Consider the following 15,086-nt stretch of genomic DNA (forward strand, 5'->3'; position numbering starts at 1 on the left):
TAACTGCACAGGCTCTTTTTACTGGGGTGAATTTCATACCTATTATATAAAAACAACACTGCTATCCATTACTATAACTCCATAATCGGTTTTCTTTCATAAGTCGTTAACAGCCATTTACGTATCAATTAGGCTAAAATATGTATTTTTATATTATGCTTCCCTGGTAGGACAACAATATTAAAATGCTTCCCAAACCACTTCTTAATTGCAGAAAGTGTGTAACAAGACTTGAAAGAAGTCATAAAATATAAAAAAAACTGAAGCCCACCACTTCAATGTTACCATGGCCCTACTTGGTATTCCCCACTCAGTAGTCAATGTATTACTGCAGCAGGTACTTCCATTACTACGCCATGTGCTCCTGTAAACCTTCTTTGAAGTTCCATGTTTGCAACAAAAAAAGGCATTGGATTCCTCTATTTAGAAGCTGCATCAATAATTAAAGTAGTTAAAAACCACTTCATTATCCAGCAACTAAGTTGTTAAAAGCCCTAACAATGCCAGTCAAGAGTGAAGTTCTTATTATCACTTTCAACCAATTATTTGTGGCCTTGTCAACTTGTCCTAATGTTAAAGATGGACCAAACAGAAAATCTAGACACCAAGTACTCACGGAGTACAGTCAGTTGATTGGGCAGTTTGAATGATTTCCTAATTTCTATTTGTATTGATTTCATAGACATTAGGCATTAGGGCTGGAAGGGACCTCGGAAGATCATCAAGTCCAGCCCCCAATTGAAAGCACTCCAAGAAGTACCACCCTCCAGCAAGGTGTTTACAGGACAAGAACCCAGGATGTGGTTTACTCCATGTTTGCTTGTCACTCTTGAAAGTACCACCTTTTACAGTCATATAAAAGAGAGCTGCTGAAGGCAGCCTGGAATAAGATAAATCTCATTGAGATATTTCATCTCTGTGACTCTTGGTAAGTCTGTACTGCATAGGCTGTATGCAGCAGCATAATCGTGAGCAAACACTTTGTATCTAATGGCATAAAGACTCAGTACAGCTTGTGGGATATATAATTTACCTTACAACTTCCACAGGTCTTGTGGGATACTTGTGGAATAGGCCAAGAGGCACAGAAACTCAGGGGTTGCAAGGTGAGCCTTTGAACTATCACTGGCTTTTATTTCTATTACAAGGACTCCAAACTTCAACAGGCAAAGCCTCCCTTGGATAATATTTTGGATACTCATATTTACTGGGTTTTTATTTTGGTCATATAAAAATACAAAGAAAAAAATTAAAAGCTTCCCCCCTTTTCTAATGGTGACATAATCTTCCAGCAACAATCTTATAATGCAGAGATGACCTTTTTAGATGCACAGATGAAATCTGTGATCTCATTAAAGGATAATCTAGTTTTTGACTGAAAAGGTAGATTCTCAGCATCATTCCTAGGTTTGTGTTGCAGAGGTCAGTGGTTTAAAACTGACGCTGTAGACTTCTAAACTATCCTGCTGATCTGTTACTGCCTTCGTTTGTAAAAATAGCTTCTGTCTCCACATCACCTAGTTAAACATGTTATGTCTTTGATTGTATGCATTTTAAAGTCTTGCAAAGGACACTTTAAAGCAGCAATAAAAACAGCTGTATTAAAAAAATGCCTGTTGCAGCTTTCATTTGTATATAATGACTGCAATGTCACTTAAAAATGTATTCGCTGAAATGAAGTACATATGCTCTTGCCAATGTGGACATGATAATAAAATCAATGTTTCTGAATATGGCATTATGCTTCTAATCTGAGACACATTAGTAGCAAGTGTTCCTGTTATTAATTTATATCTGGCCTTTGGTGGATGCCAGATTTAACAGTCCAAGTCCTAAAACTGTCCTCCTCTGACATGTTGATATTTACTCTTTGCCTATACATCTGTAACAGGTGTGTCTGCATTGCTCCAGTACATTTTATTCTCTTCCAACAGTTATTTCACATGATAGCTATTTTATAATGATATCCTAAATTTTATAATACGATTTAAGAGGATAAAGCAGTCACTAAACACAAAAGGCTAATTATTGTGCATTATTTCATTCCAACTTTCTTTTTTTTCTTAGTTCAGTAGCAAACAATAAATTAGCTTAACTGCACTGATGATAATGAATCATTATAATTAGTATAATTCTCCATTAACCTTTTAGACATTTTTTGCCTTTGAAGGTATATTTAAAAAAAAAAAGACTGGACTTGTGCCGTATTAATTATATTAACAAAAATAATCTTTGTTTTATTTTTAACGAGTTTTTTAAAACAGGCAAAGGGATGAACCCAGCAAAGAAAGACAGACTTGACAGAATGTGTGTCATGTGGATTCTCTCTATCAATCTTTGCAACCTTACTGTATATCACCTTCATTAAACTGTGAAACACTGGGGACGCTGATCAGCTATAGTGATGCAGGCCTTTATTAAGCAACACGCCATCCTGTCATTATGTGCAAGAGGGTATAATGCATTTTAAGTTGACAGCAAACATTAATGATTCAAAAAATGAAAGCTGCCTACAGTACCTGCTGTTTGTAATATTTTAGATCAGTAAAGGTGATCCCCAGAGCCAGAGAAGCGCACACACCCCGTGCTATGTTGCTACACAAAGTGCAACGCAGCAGACACTTGGTAAAATTCTACCAACAGCTAATCCATCCACCACACAATTAATATGAAGATCAAACCTTTTTCTCTATGGAAGAAAAAAAAAACCCATTGCTACATATTATCTATTCTGTTACTAGCTTGAAATTACTGCAGGAACTCTGGTGATTAAAATAAATCTTCAATATTTCCATATAAGCTGGTTCCTCAATCAGCTACTAGCAGCATTAGAAATAATACATGATGGAAAAATGAAGCTACAGCAGCTGAGACCCATGCTGCAAGCCAGACAACAACCCACAGGATACTCCAGCTACTCAGAAACAATTAGGACTTTGGAGCCAGAAAGTCATCCACTTACAGCCTTGACTCATAATAGCTACAGGACATATGAATTATCCATATCTATTCCACTTTACCAAGAAATCAAAACAAGATAAGAGCAATTACAATATGCAAACAGAAATCGGTGAAAGCAATGGTGAGCGCCAAATATTTAAAACATAACAGAAAAAGTCAAGAATTTGATGCATGCTTCACTAGAGAGGAAAATGCAACCATACGAAGGGAGAACCCTGTAACATTTTACTTTAGATGGGTATCTCTGCACCACCCAAACATCTCATTTAAAAAGCATCACATGTAACATTTTTTCTTTTCCTGTTGCCTAAGGGGAGCATTTCAAGTACATATTCCAAGCTCCTAGGGACAGCTTCATTCCTTTGAGCTGGTCTGTATTTTGGATTCATCTCAATGGGATCCAAAGAAAGTTTCCCTTGCTTCACAAGTTGCCAGAACTTTCAGATAACACTCCATTTTGCTGAATGCAAACATGCAGAAATCCTCAACCTCACTTTATACTCCAGAGATTACGAGAGAACTGCTTGCTTTTTTCCTTTATGAATTGTAGCCAGCAGAAGCTGTGGATTTGATGTATTGCCGTCTATTTTTACACAAGCAGCGGCAGCGGCAGCAGCAGCTCTCACAGTCCTGCATAAACTCTATTCTCATGGTTCATCCTGTTGTCTCTGTTGTACAGTAGGATTTAACCATTTGTTGAACTACTTGAATTAACTGAGACCCTTATCCTACGGGACACCAACTACAATGCAATCATCCAATACAACAATTACAAGTAAAGCAACATTTTATTTCCTGTAATCTGTTTTAAAGGCATTTAAAACAAAACAACGAGGTATTCATCCTTCTCTGTGTGTGTCTGAATTGTGCAGCTGCTAAACGAGAAAAAATCCTGAACAGAATATAGTGAAAAAGCAATCAGCACATGAAACCATTTGATAATTTTAACTTTTTTAAAATAAAAAAAAAAATCTTAATCTTATAAATAGCTATGGCATTTTTCCAACCAGGCCACTAAACGCCACTGGAAAGACTTCAGACACTGATTCATATCAATATCTTAGAGCATAAATATTGCATATGACTGGAAAGCGAGCCAAAGGCACATGAAAATAGTTTCCAACTGCAGGAGATACTGATGACAGCAGCTAAGCTTTGATTTGCTCAAGGCATCATAGAGTAACCTTAAAATAGCAAACTTACTGGAGTTAAGATAAGATTCAGACTTGTTTGCAAAGTATTATATCTAGCAGTTTTCTAATTATTCTGTTTTAAAAAAAAATACCTTTAAAAGGTCTGCACACAAGACAATCCTCACGTTGTTTATAAGGCACAGCTCACCTCTATATCACTCCATACAGAGTCCTGGTTGCACATGTCCCACGCCATCCAGCTTCTGAATGACAGCAGTAAAGCTTTTAAACTACAGTCCACAGTCGCACACAGAGCATACACTCATGCAGGCAACTAGACCCTTACTGAGAGTGAACTGAAGGCACCTGTCTTACTACTGTTCCCAGTCACATGACAAAGCTATTAAAAAGTAGGCTGGGCTGTCACTCACCCAGCCTTCTTGTGCTGCTGCTAAAACTAGTGACGTCACTCAGAGGCAGACCTAGGCTTAAGTGAAGTAAATCTTTTTAAAAACCACTCAGACCTTTCAGTCTTCAGCACCACACTGTGATTAAAATCAGATTTTAATGCCACACCCCCTAAATTGTGCTGTTGCCATATACTGCAAGAACTAAAATCCCTTACAATCTTTTTTTAATTTCTTTTTTTCCAAAACAAACAACAGACAAAAAGCAGTATTTATTATAAAGGAAAAAAGTGAAGTAACTCTAATCTGAGCTAACGTACTCACTGAATACCTTGCTTTGAACCTTCGCAAGTAGACTACTCAGGCCAGGTTAGCTAACAAGCACTGTTAATGTGGAAATGCTATCGCAAGAGTTATGTAAAAGTTACTGCATGATTCTTTATTTGCTAAGTCATTTTATGCCTTGTGGAACATTTTGAAGTGTGGGCTATTAGTAACTTCTGGTCAAGAATGCAACCAGAGTGGGGGGGGGGCGGGTTTTCCACATGCCAATTATCTACAAAAATGCATCTCAGTGACATCACAAGTCACAGGGCAGAAACGTTGCTTTCGTCTGCAAGCATCTGCTACGCATAACGGGCCAGATCATGATTTTTTTTTTCAGGTCCTAGTTTGTTTTTTCTGTTTCATATCATTGTTCCCCAGAAAGTAGAGTTGTTCAATACAAATGCTGTGGTCCTGCCCACATACATCTGCTTAGATTCCTGTCTGCATTTTCATATGGGTAGTATTTCCTCAATACTGCCTGAGGGTGCATTTTTGTATAAACACTGTATTCCAACCCCGCTGACCCGGCCTGCGCATTTTCTGTTTGAAAACAAGAATTCTCTCACTGCCATGTGAAAATACCAGCATGCTATTAACAGAAGTGTTTCTTCTTTAAGCCTTTTACAGCTCTCTCCCTGAGACAATAGGGGCTGCTGCAGGTGCAACTGGTTTATGATGACACTACACACTGAATACATAACAAACTGAAGGTACCAAATGCAACTGGAAAGCATTTCCCACAACAGAAAAAAAATAAAGGGGTTATTTAACCACCTCCACCTGCCTTTTCATATTTTTTTAAAAAGTTGTGGGTTTGGGGGTTTGTCTGGGTTTTTAATTAGCTGGGCTCAAAAGTCTAGTTTGCAAAATATAAGTGCTTGATCAGTCATGCTGGGCTACTAGTTATGGTCAGAAAACTATAACTGATCATTCTCCTTGTCATGAAATATTCATTCCCATTGTTATTTGCAAATTTGAGTATTCTAAATGCTAAATTAAATTAATTCTCGTATCAAGCCACAGAGATTTTTGCAGAGAAAAAAAAAGACTACAACCCTTTTTTTCAGATTCTAAATGCATTAAAAATTAGAACAAATTCTTTTTATTTGTGCATCCTTACAATTTATTGTTGCTGAATCTAAAGAAATGTAAAGATTTCCCTGCTTGTGTTTAAGTTGCAAATCACATCACACTGTCATATTTTCATCAAACACAGATGACAAAAAATGACATTGTTTTTACTTTACTTAATTAAAAAAAACCACAGCAAAATACCCAATGACTACAGAAAGCATTTTCCTACATGTGATTAAATTAACGGTATTACTTTGCTCTCACCATGAAAAAAACCTAATTTCCTTCCCAATTATATCCTGATTTAATGATAAAACTGCAGTAAATTATTAAGATTTGGGGCAAAGGTCAGTACCTCTACCCTCAGAACAGTCAACTGTGAAATAATGTTGGGCACCTGACTGACTGAAGTGAAGTATATTCTTATTAATTATTATCAGTGGATCCATGCCTGGTAGAATATTCCCCTTCAATACATACTTATAATTGTGTTCATTGACTGTACAGAATCCATCTTTTTTTTTTTAAGTTTCATTCACACCTTTTATAGAAATGTATTTACACTGGAACATTTTATATTGCTGTTTTGGATATTTTGACCCGCTCATGTTCTTTCTATTTTCTACAATTCCACTTCACTGCTTTTCCTTCAAATTAGCAAGTTAACTGATAAATATAAACTGTAACCTTAATGATGGTTTCATAGAAGCTTTAGAGATGGGAAAACTTTCCTAGCACATTATAGATAGGATACATAATATGCAACAAAAACAACATTATATAGTTCTCTAGAGCTTCTCTAAGTGCTTGTCCATACTATGGCTTGACCTGTATTAGCAGTAACTATATTCCAGAATGGGCGTCAAGGAACCTTCTGCCAAAGCTGTACTTGAAAATACATTTTCTACCATGATTCTAGACGGCATGGTTCAAACAATGGTGCCCAGTGTATATATTAAAAGACTTTTATTATTGTTGATGTTATTATTGTCTACTCTAGTCTGAAAGTCTGAATTTTACTATAAACTTACCAGTTAAAATACCTTCCAATGTTTTTTAAATGTGGCTTTGCAATAATAGTACTTGTAGTATAAAAAATACAACACTGGTAATCATGTTTGGAAATCTTTTTCAAGTGCTTGTAAGCAAGTGCATAGACAACGTCTGGGTGTTCTGCGTCTGGATTTTTCTAAAGGCAATTCTCAAGCACTACACACTGGGCACGTCTACACATTCATGTGCTTTTGCTACTGCACATTCAATTTAGTGGCTGTAATGCGAGGTACTAAATAAACGTGCATTAGGCTGCCCTAACACACAGTAGTGCAAGAGCATGCTTTTTTAGTGATGTTTAATGCACAGTAGCCTATTTTACAGTGCATTAGTGTATTTGCACAGGTTTTGGCGTGATGCTTTAATGTGCAGTAAAATAGGCTACTGCTTATTAAAGCACACATGTAGACATGCCCACTAGTGTTTAGGCAGAGCAAAGAGCCCTGGCAGGGCCAGATCTACCAATGGCCACAAAATCCTCTCCAACAGGTGGACATTTTAGCAGAGGCCACTACAAGATAAAGGATAGATGCCCATTGCATAGGCAGTTACCAGACACACACTCATTGCAATTGCTCTTAAAAAACTAATTAAATAACTCCACAGAATGAAATGAAACAAATGTTTTAAAAAAACCCAACCTTTTGTTTTAAGACTTTTCTTTCTTTTTTCCCCCCAGAACTGTCAGTGAGCCAGGTCCCTGCTGACCACCATTTCCTTTGCTCTGCTTCCAGCACTCTCTGTCTCTCCTTTCTGTGAGTATGTCTGCAGGGGTAACTTTCTGAGATGTGCAAAGGAATGAACAAGCAGTACATTAGGCTTCACAGTAACTGCCCATATGGTTGATTTTACTTTGCAGTAAATGTGGGGTAGATTGCCCCTCAGTGAAAGTGGGGTGAGCTATCCTGCAGTGAGGGAAAAGCACGCACAAAGGCAATTCCCATGCAGAAGCTATCATACTGAAGTTCACACCGTCCTTACCCTCCATGGTAACCGCTCATGTAGCTATACCATAACTTTTCTTCTTTCAGTATCCCATCTGGAGTAGCCTTGCAATGGAAGTAGTGGGGTCAAACGACCTAATTAGCATTCAGCATGATAGACTCATGTTATCTGATACCGTTGTCTGTTGTTACAAGGGACTGGACCCGATGACTCAGAGGCCCCTTCCAGTCCTCTATGTTCAATGGATCTTTGATCCTGCAAAACCTTTTCCTGCACTCACCCATTCACGCTGTCTCTTTATTTGAATGTCTTTCTATCACCCATGCTTTTTATCGTTTTGTCTCCCTAACCCTTGCCCACCTGTCTTTATTCTCTGTGGTTTAAATTCCTCAAAAATGGACACCAACATTTTTTTTTGATTTCCAACTTCTACACCCAAAAACTTAGGCACCCCAAAATCTTAAACCAGTTTTGGGAAATGTGGCCTTATTCCCTTTACCATACCACTGATTAACGCACAGTGAGTTTCTACCTGTCTAAGCACCATAGTTTAATGGCATTCAGCTGGGGTAGCTGCTTTTACAAAGAAGATTCTACAGCCTAAGGATGAGGAACACTGAGGTTTCAAGAATTAAAGACTCTGCTAATGTCTTATTAAGTTAAAATCCACAAGCCAGTTTTTGTATGCTGTAAGCCTTTTCTACTACCATATGCAGAAGCGTCATTTCCACTTAAAAAAAAACCCAAAAAGACAAAAAATCTTCCAGTAAAAGTTAAGGCTGTTCTATGTATAAAGAGTGGAAGGACATTGCTCTATACCTAGACCAGCATAAATGGATGTCCTACACCCTTTTATTTTTCCTAGAAATCTCTCTATCCGTATTTGCTCTTCATGTTGCATTGTTTCTATGCATTTGTTTTGTACTCTATCCACTAAGTGCTCCCTTTTTCTGTCTTGATTTTTTCTCTGCCACCTTTCCCTACCAGTCTGTCCTAACCAGAACATTTACCAATAACATTTCTGATTCGAATCTTGAATCTGTGGTCTCCTAAAGCACTGGGGGTCAACTTTTTGGTAGGTGCGCCACAAATTAGCCCCACACTGTCCCCAGGTACCACTCCAATCCTTTTCCCCTGTCCAATCCACTGATCTGTTTTCTGCTTCCTTTCCTATACCCCCTGCCTAATCTACCACATTACGTTCTGCTTCCTGTCCTATCTGCTGCATGCCACACACAGACACTGCCCATGCCACTTATGGCACCTGTGCTGCAGATTGATTACCCCTGTCTTTGAGTGTCAAAAATGAGTGAAATAACTTTTCCATCTCTTATATAGATGCAATTCACCCTGTCCCATGACACTTAAATTAACATGTGCTTAGCCAGGATTGACTCCACTCTCACAAACTATAGACACAACTGCATGTTTACATATGTGAAAACTTGCTAATATCAGTAGTAGCTAATATTCTAAACTGAACAACCTTCAGAAACCAAAATCCACCTCCAAGAAACATCCAGAAAAGAACAAAACACAGATTTTCCACTCCCTGGCCCTCCAGTAGCATATACAATTTTACCATAATATAGCACTTTGGACAGACTACTTAGCTCTTCTTCATGGTCAGGGCACAGTGTTGCATGAACACAGTTATGCTGCCTTCTGCTCAGGAAGCATACAGACTCAAACAGAAGTTAGTCGTCTTGGTGACACTTTTCCGATCAAGAGGGAAGTGTCTACAGAAGGGGCCTAGGTGGTTTTGTAGCTGCTAAAGTGGGACAGATTTAGATTCCCTGATTCTGAGTTAAGCACCTGTATTCCAGCTAAATCCATTTAGGTCTCAACAATGTCAATTTGGATCTGGTAATAAATGACTTAGTAGCACAAGTCCCGTTGAAAGTCACTCTCCTAAATCTTTTTGACAATCCCCCCTTAATAAACATTCTTAAATTATTTATCATCAAACATTATTAAAACACAAAAAACTTGAAGGATTCCAAAGTTGACTGTCTAAATAATACATTTGTCTTAGTTTGGAACATATGTTCTCCAGAGTCTATATTTTCTATTAACAGCATGAAAATGCTGCCTGTCAGACTTGTTAAAAGCAGCATGAACAATGGCTTTCACTCCAGGATCACTGTTTTATGGAGACTAATCTATAACTTTCACATTTTATTTTATCACACCTATATGGTAGGAATTTTCAGCCATTGGAGCCTGAGCTATGTAAGAATATCAGTTTCCTATGGAAATCATTGAGGAAGAGAGTAGATGTACTTAAAAAAAAAAAAAAAAAAAAAGAAAGAGCAGAGACAGTCTTCAGTCTTGCAACTTGTTGCACCTGAGCTCATTCTTGTGCACATGTGGAGTTCTATTAAGGTCCAGGGGACTCTGTAGCAGGCATCTGTCTCATGAGGCAAGAGAATTACATGAAATGAAACATCAGCTTGCTGAATGTAATCCTCACTTGAAAATAAAGTGAAAGTAGAGTGACCTCTCCAAGGTACAAAAGCCTAGGAAGTGTATATGGAGACACTGAGTTGCCCACCCACCAGCATCCCCCTCTTGGCCTTCCTTGTTTAATCCAAAGGAAAGGCAGGTGCTGAAATGTTTGGAAAGCTGCTGGAGCGAAGATCATTCATTTGTCCACCTATCAGGGCTTCACTCCTAGACTGGCTGCTGAACAGGGTTAAAGAGCCCAGTCTTTAAATATCATAAAGTAGACTTCAGTTCCGCAATTTTTGGTGGCATTTCCTCCACCAGGACCTCTTCTGAACAAAGCCATTGGCACCCTAGGCAGTGTCCAGATGGGAGCAGACATTTGTTTGCCCTAGGGCAAGTAGCAGTGGCACACCTTGTCCCATTGCTACTTGTTCCCAGGGAGTGCCCATATCACACACATGGAGCAGGGCAGGTTACCCTGGGTAGGGGAGGCTGAAGCCAGCAACTGTGCTGGTCCCAGCAGCCTTACCTAGAGTTCTAGGGGCCTCCCAGGACTGCAGTCATGGCAGGAAGCCTGGCTGGCAGCCAGAGTGTGGCTCCAGCTGGCTAGGCTCTGGTTTTGGGTGGTGCACACTGCCACCATGTGTGCCACCCCACATTTTTTTCAGTGTGAGATCCCAGGGTCAAACTCCCGCTTCCCCCCCATATACAGTAAGGTAGCAGTGAACGGGGAATGCCTGCATGAGTGTTCTGTGGTGTATGGGTCCGCGGTGCCACTTATCACATATCTACACTCATTTAGATGCAGCCCTAGAGGTTACTAGGTTATTTAACTGCTGCCCAGCACTTAGTGTTAACAGTCCCAAGTAGTCTACTGTAAATTATAGCCATGGGAGACTGATGCCCATGGTGACCAGTCCCACTGATGTGGGGGGATGGTCCCCCGCAAGCCAATCGCTGCAGACGCTCCCAGAAGTGGCTGCAGCCAGTCCCAGAAGCAGCTGCAGCAATCACAGCGATCAGCCAGCACTTGCAGGGGGAACATCGGTGTTCCCGCCTGCCCCTCTGCTTATTGCCTAATCTGTGAGCACAGCTGGTCAGGGGGTGCACGGGCACTCTCAGAGGGTGCACATGCAGCCCTGTGCACCCCCTATCCATACCACTGTTATGGTAACAGGAGAACCTGATCTGAACTGCATTAGCACCAGTACAGAGTTCTTAATTCCCTGAGAGCGAGGCTTTCATATATATTTAATTATCTGTGTGTGTCCTTGCTGATGTTCACATTGTTTCTGAGACATTTGTAAAGCAACAACATTGCTTGGTATGCTTACCCTCCTAAGACCTTTCAAGAACTATACTGGTACAGACAACTGTTCACATGGAGTCTATTGCAAATTTGGACCACAGTGCACTGCGGATGCTTCTCTGGAACAAAACCAAGTTATTTTCCCTTTTCTTAACTCCCTCAGAAGTGTGCAGAACTCTAGCTGTGCCTTATGTTGAGCACAGTGGCTTTCTATAGATGTGCTCTGATGTGTTCTAATTAGAACACTCTACATTCTAATAAGAGCACTCTAGCACTGCTTCAGAATCACATATTAAGTCCCCTGCATTTCAAAAAGGCCACAGGGGTCAAATGAGCTTTACTTAAAGTGTCCCTATGGCCATTTTGAAACATGAGAGGGCTTCATACATGTGACACTGAGTTGTTTTAATTAGAGCGGCTGTCTGGGAACCACTCTGTCTGGGAACCACTGACCCATCCCTCTTCTCCACTTGGGCACATGTGTATAGGCAGTCAGTGTGCCTAGTCAGCAGAGTTTTTGCAAGATCTTACTCACATTCTGTAGCAAGGCACGAAGATGTGCCTGCTCCTTAAGGCTGAAGAAGCCTGGCCAAGGAGCTCTGCAGGCCAAACACAGCTCTCCAGCTGCAGGTTGCTCAGGTAACAGCCTGAGGGAGTAATTGGCCACACCTGCTGACATCATCTGACCAGCAGGAGGCAGGGTTCTGGGATATATAAGTGCTCTCTCTAGCAACTGACAGGGAAGGAGCTGAAGCTACTTGTGACCTGGTGCTGCCTGCTCTGCTATCTAGGTGCTCCATACCTACAGAGAGTCTCCCAAATACCTCAGTAGGGGTGTGGTACTCAGAGTGGAAGTTTGTTCCCTTAAAGAGGCATAGCACAGTTGTTATTGCTAGTATTTAAGTTATAGACTAGGGGTTTGTGTTTGCATTCATGTTTACCCCGGAGGATCAAGTTGAGGCTAGAAAGGGAGGTTTGGAGTCCTCATTAGTGTCTGGAGACAGCATACAATTTGGTAGAGCCCAATGTCTGGCATAGCACTAGAGGGGCACAGCCAGGAGGATGTCGTGAGCCCAGAGTGCCAGAGGGTGCATGTACAGGGTTGGGGTGAGCCCAGAATACCAGGAGGGTACAGTGAGCCTAGACCACCAGGAAGGTGCAGCGAACCCAGAGTGCTAAGAGGGCACAGCGAGAAAGACTCAGTAAATCCATGGTGCCGGAGGGTGCACATACAGAGTCAGGGTGGGCCCCTAGCACCAAAGGGGTGCAGCACCCATAGCACCAGAGGGACACAGCTAAAGGAATGCAGAACCAGGCACCTTGGAGAGAGGCCCAGTCAGGCATCTGAAAGAAAGGCACAGAAAGCCAGTCTCTAGAGAATTCAGTGCCTTCATGTTGCAGAGACAGGAGCCAGAAGGCTCAATGGCAGAGGTGTATAGAGTTGATGATGGTAGTAACACCTGCGAGGCATGAGACACATGTAGGGAAAGTTGGAGTGTGTATGTACTGCCTGGTATAGCTGGGCACACAAAGGGCAGCCTCCTGCCTAATGACCAACTTAATTATTTACTAACAAGGCGTGGCAGACAAGATAGGTGGGCAGACTTTCCAAGACAGGTGGGAAGTCTGACAAAGAGGTCAGTCTCAGGATGGTCCCCTGTCACACATTCCCACTCAGTAGCCAGAGGCAATCTGGCCCCAAGTGCTCTAAATCCTGTAATCCCCTCCACTTCCATACACAACTGCAATTATTACAGCATTGCCTTTCCTTGTGTGCGCAATTGCTCTTTCAACACAAAAGAGTTAGAAAATAGATCTAGAGGTGAAATTTTCAGAAGTGCGTAGGGGATAAAGTTTCTAAATTTCTGTCTCAGACAATCCCGCCTAGCTTCTCCCTGGTTACACCCACTATCACCAGCTGTAATATGATGTCTCTTGAGCTGCTATAATAGAACCTAGATAGCTCTTCCACTGTTTATCACCACCAACAATCTACTTTTAACTCCTTTTTGTCTGAGAGGGATCTGGGTAGGACCATGCTAGTTATAATAATCCATATGCATTTGCTATTTTATGGGGCATAAATGTGCCTTGATGCAACCCTCTGTCTCTTTGTTGGAAGCCAAGGTTTTGTTCTGAAATTTGATCTAAAGCACTTTTAAGCAGTTTACATTAAGCTGTGATCTCTTTTTGTCAGGCACAGTGACTTCCTCTGTCTGTACAATACCATCTACATATATGGATGCTTAATACTGTAAATACACAGAGAAACAAATGCTTGGAAGGACCCACTCAGTCCTCGAGTCCAGTATCCTGTGGTCACCAGTAACCATGAGATAAACATTTGTCTAAAAGGCCATAAGAACATTCACTGCAGCCCTCCCTCATGTCACAACCACAAAACACGCAATAAGATTCCAAAACAAACTCAGGATTTGTATTACAAAAAAACCTTCCAATACGCCACATAATTCCTGCTGTCTTTCTAAGGATGCTACTGATGCCTGGGACTCCTGCAGGAGCAGAGAATACTAGGTAACTAAAACTAAATACTAGCAAATAAGACTGTTCCCAGTATCTATTTTAGATGGCTTTCTCTCTCAAAAATTAATTTGATAAATATTGTACCATTTTCACAGAGATATCTACTCTGAAGATCCCCACACCTACCCAAAAATAAGTATAAAGTTGGGTTTTGCATTATTTCCAATTAAAAGATATCTGTGAACACTCAGAATGCATTTTAACAAGTCTATTAGGACTTAGGTAAACTTCTTTATCAGAGTTGCAGGTGTCCCTAATTCTTGAGACAAGACATTTCAATTGGTCCTAGTACCATTTTATTGATCCTACATGACAAATGTTCATATAAATTTGATATTACTTTTCAGAAGTCTTCTCCAGATAGTACTTATTGTGATGGCTTTATAGTGTAATAATAGTACAGTTATGCAAATGTTATTTCCATTAAAAATATTTGTGTGTATATGCAGTGTTTGCAAAAGGTAACCATTTAAAAACCCTGTCAGTTTAAGTTATTGATTTATCTACAGGAATGGTACAATATAGCAGCCACCAGAGCAGACATCTTCATAATATCTCTAATACGTACCTCAACTCATTACTACAAAGAACAGCTCAAGATCAAAAGGACAACAAGAAGTCCTTTTTTAAGTACATAGGGAGAAGAAAGAAGGCCCCAGGAAATGTGGGGCCCTTGCAGGACAAGACAGGGAATCTGGTTGTCATGCCAGATGACAAAGCCAACATATTTAATAACTTCTTTGCCTCTGTCTTCCTCAGTAAGGACCAGAACTGCCACCTCCCTGCTGGGCCCCCTTTGGGCCCCGGGGGAGGCTCACCTGGGCCTAGAGTGAGTGAGGATTTAGTTAGGGAGCTTCTGGAGGGGCTGGACGTTTTTAAGTCAGC

At 40.4% G+C, this 15,086-nt stretch overlaps 1 protein-coding gene across 1 annotated transcript in view; it reads right to left on the reverse strand.

Annotated features, from left to right (window-relative positions):
• The window catches only part of PPARGC1A (PPARG coactivator 1 alpha), a 108,387-nt gene extending 103,905 nt beyond the window's left edge, over positions 1-4,482 (reverse strand). The window contains exon 1 of the mRNA XM_019526364.1: positions 4,303-4,482. Coding sequence (XP_019381909.1) covers positions 4,303-4,350 — 48 coding nt within the window. The 5' untranslated portion in view covers positions 4,351-4,482. The remainder of the gene's footprint in view (positions 1-4,302) is intronic.
• Between the last annotated feature and the right edge of the window lie 10,604 nt (positions 4,483-15,086).

This window comes from Gavialis gangeticus, unplaced genomic scaffold, assembly GCF_001723915.1.
Source record: "Gavialis gangeticus isolate Ggan-Ray unplaced genomic scaffold, GavGan_comp1, whole genome shotgun sequence".
Classification (NCBI taxonomy): Eukaryota; Metazoa; Chordata; order Crocodylia; family Gavialidae; genus Gavialis; species Gavialis gangeticus.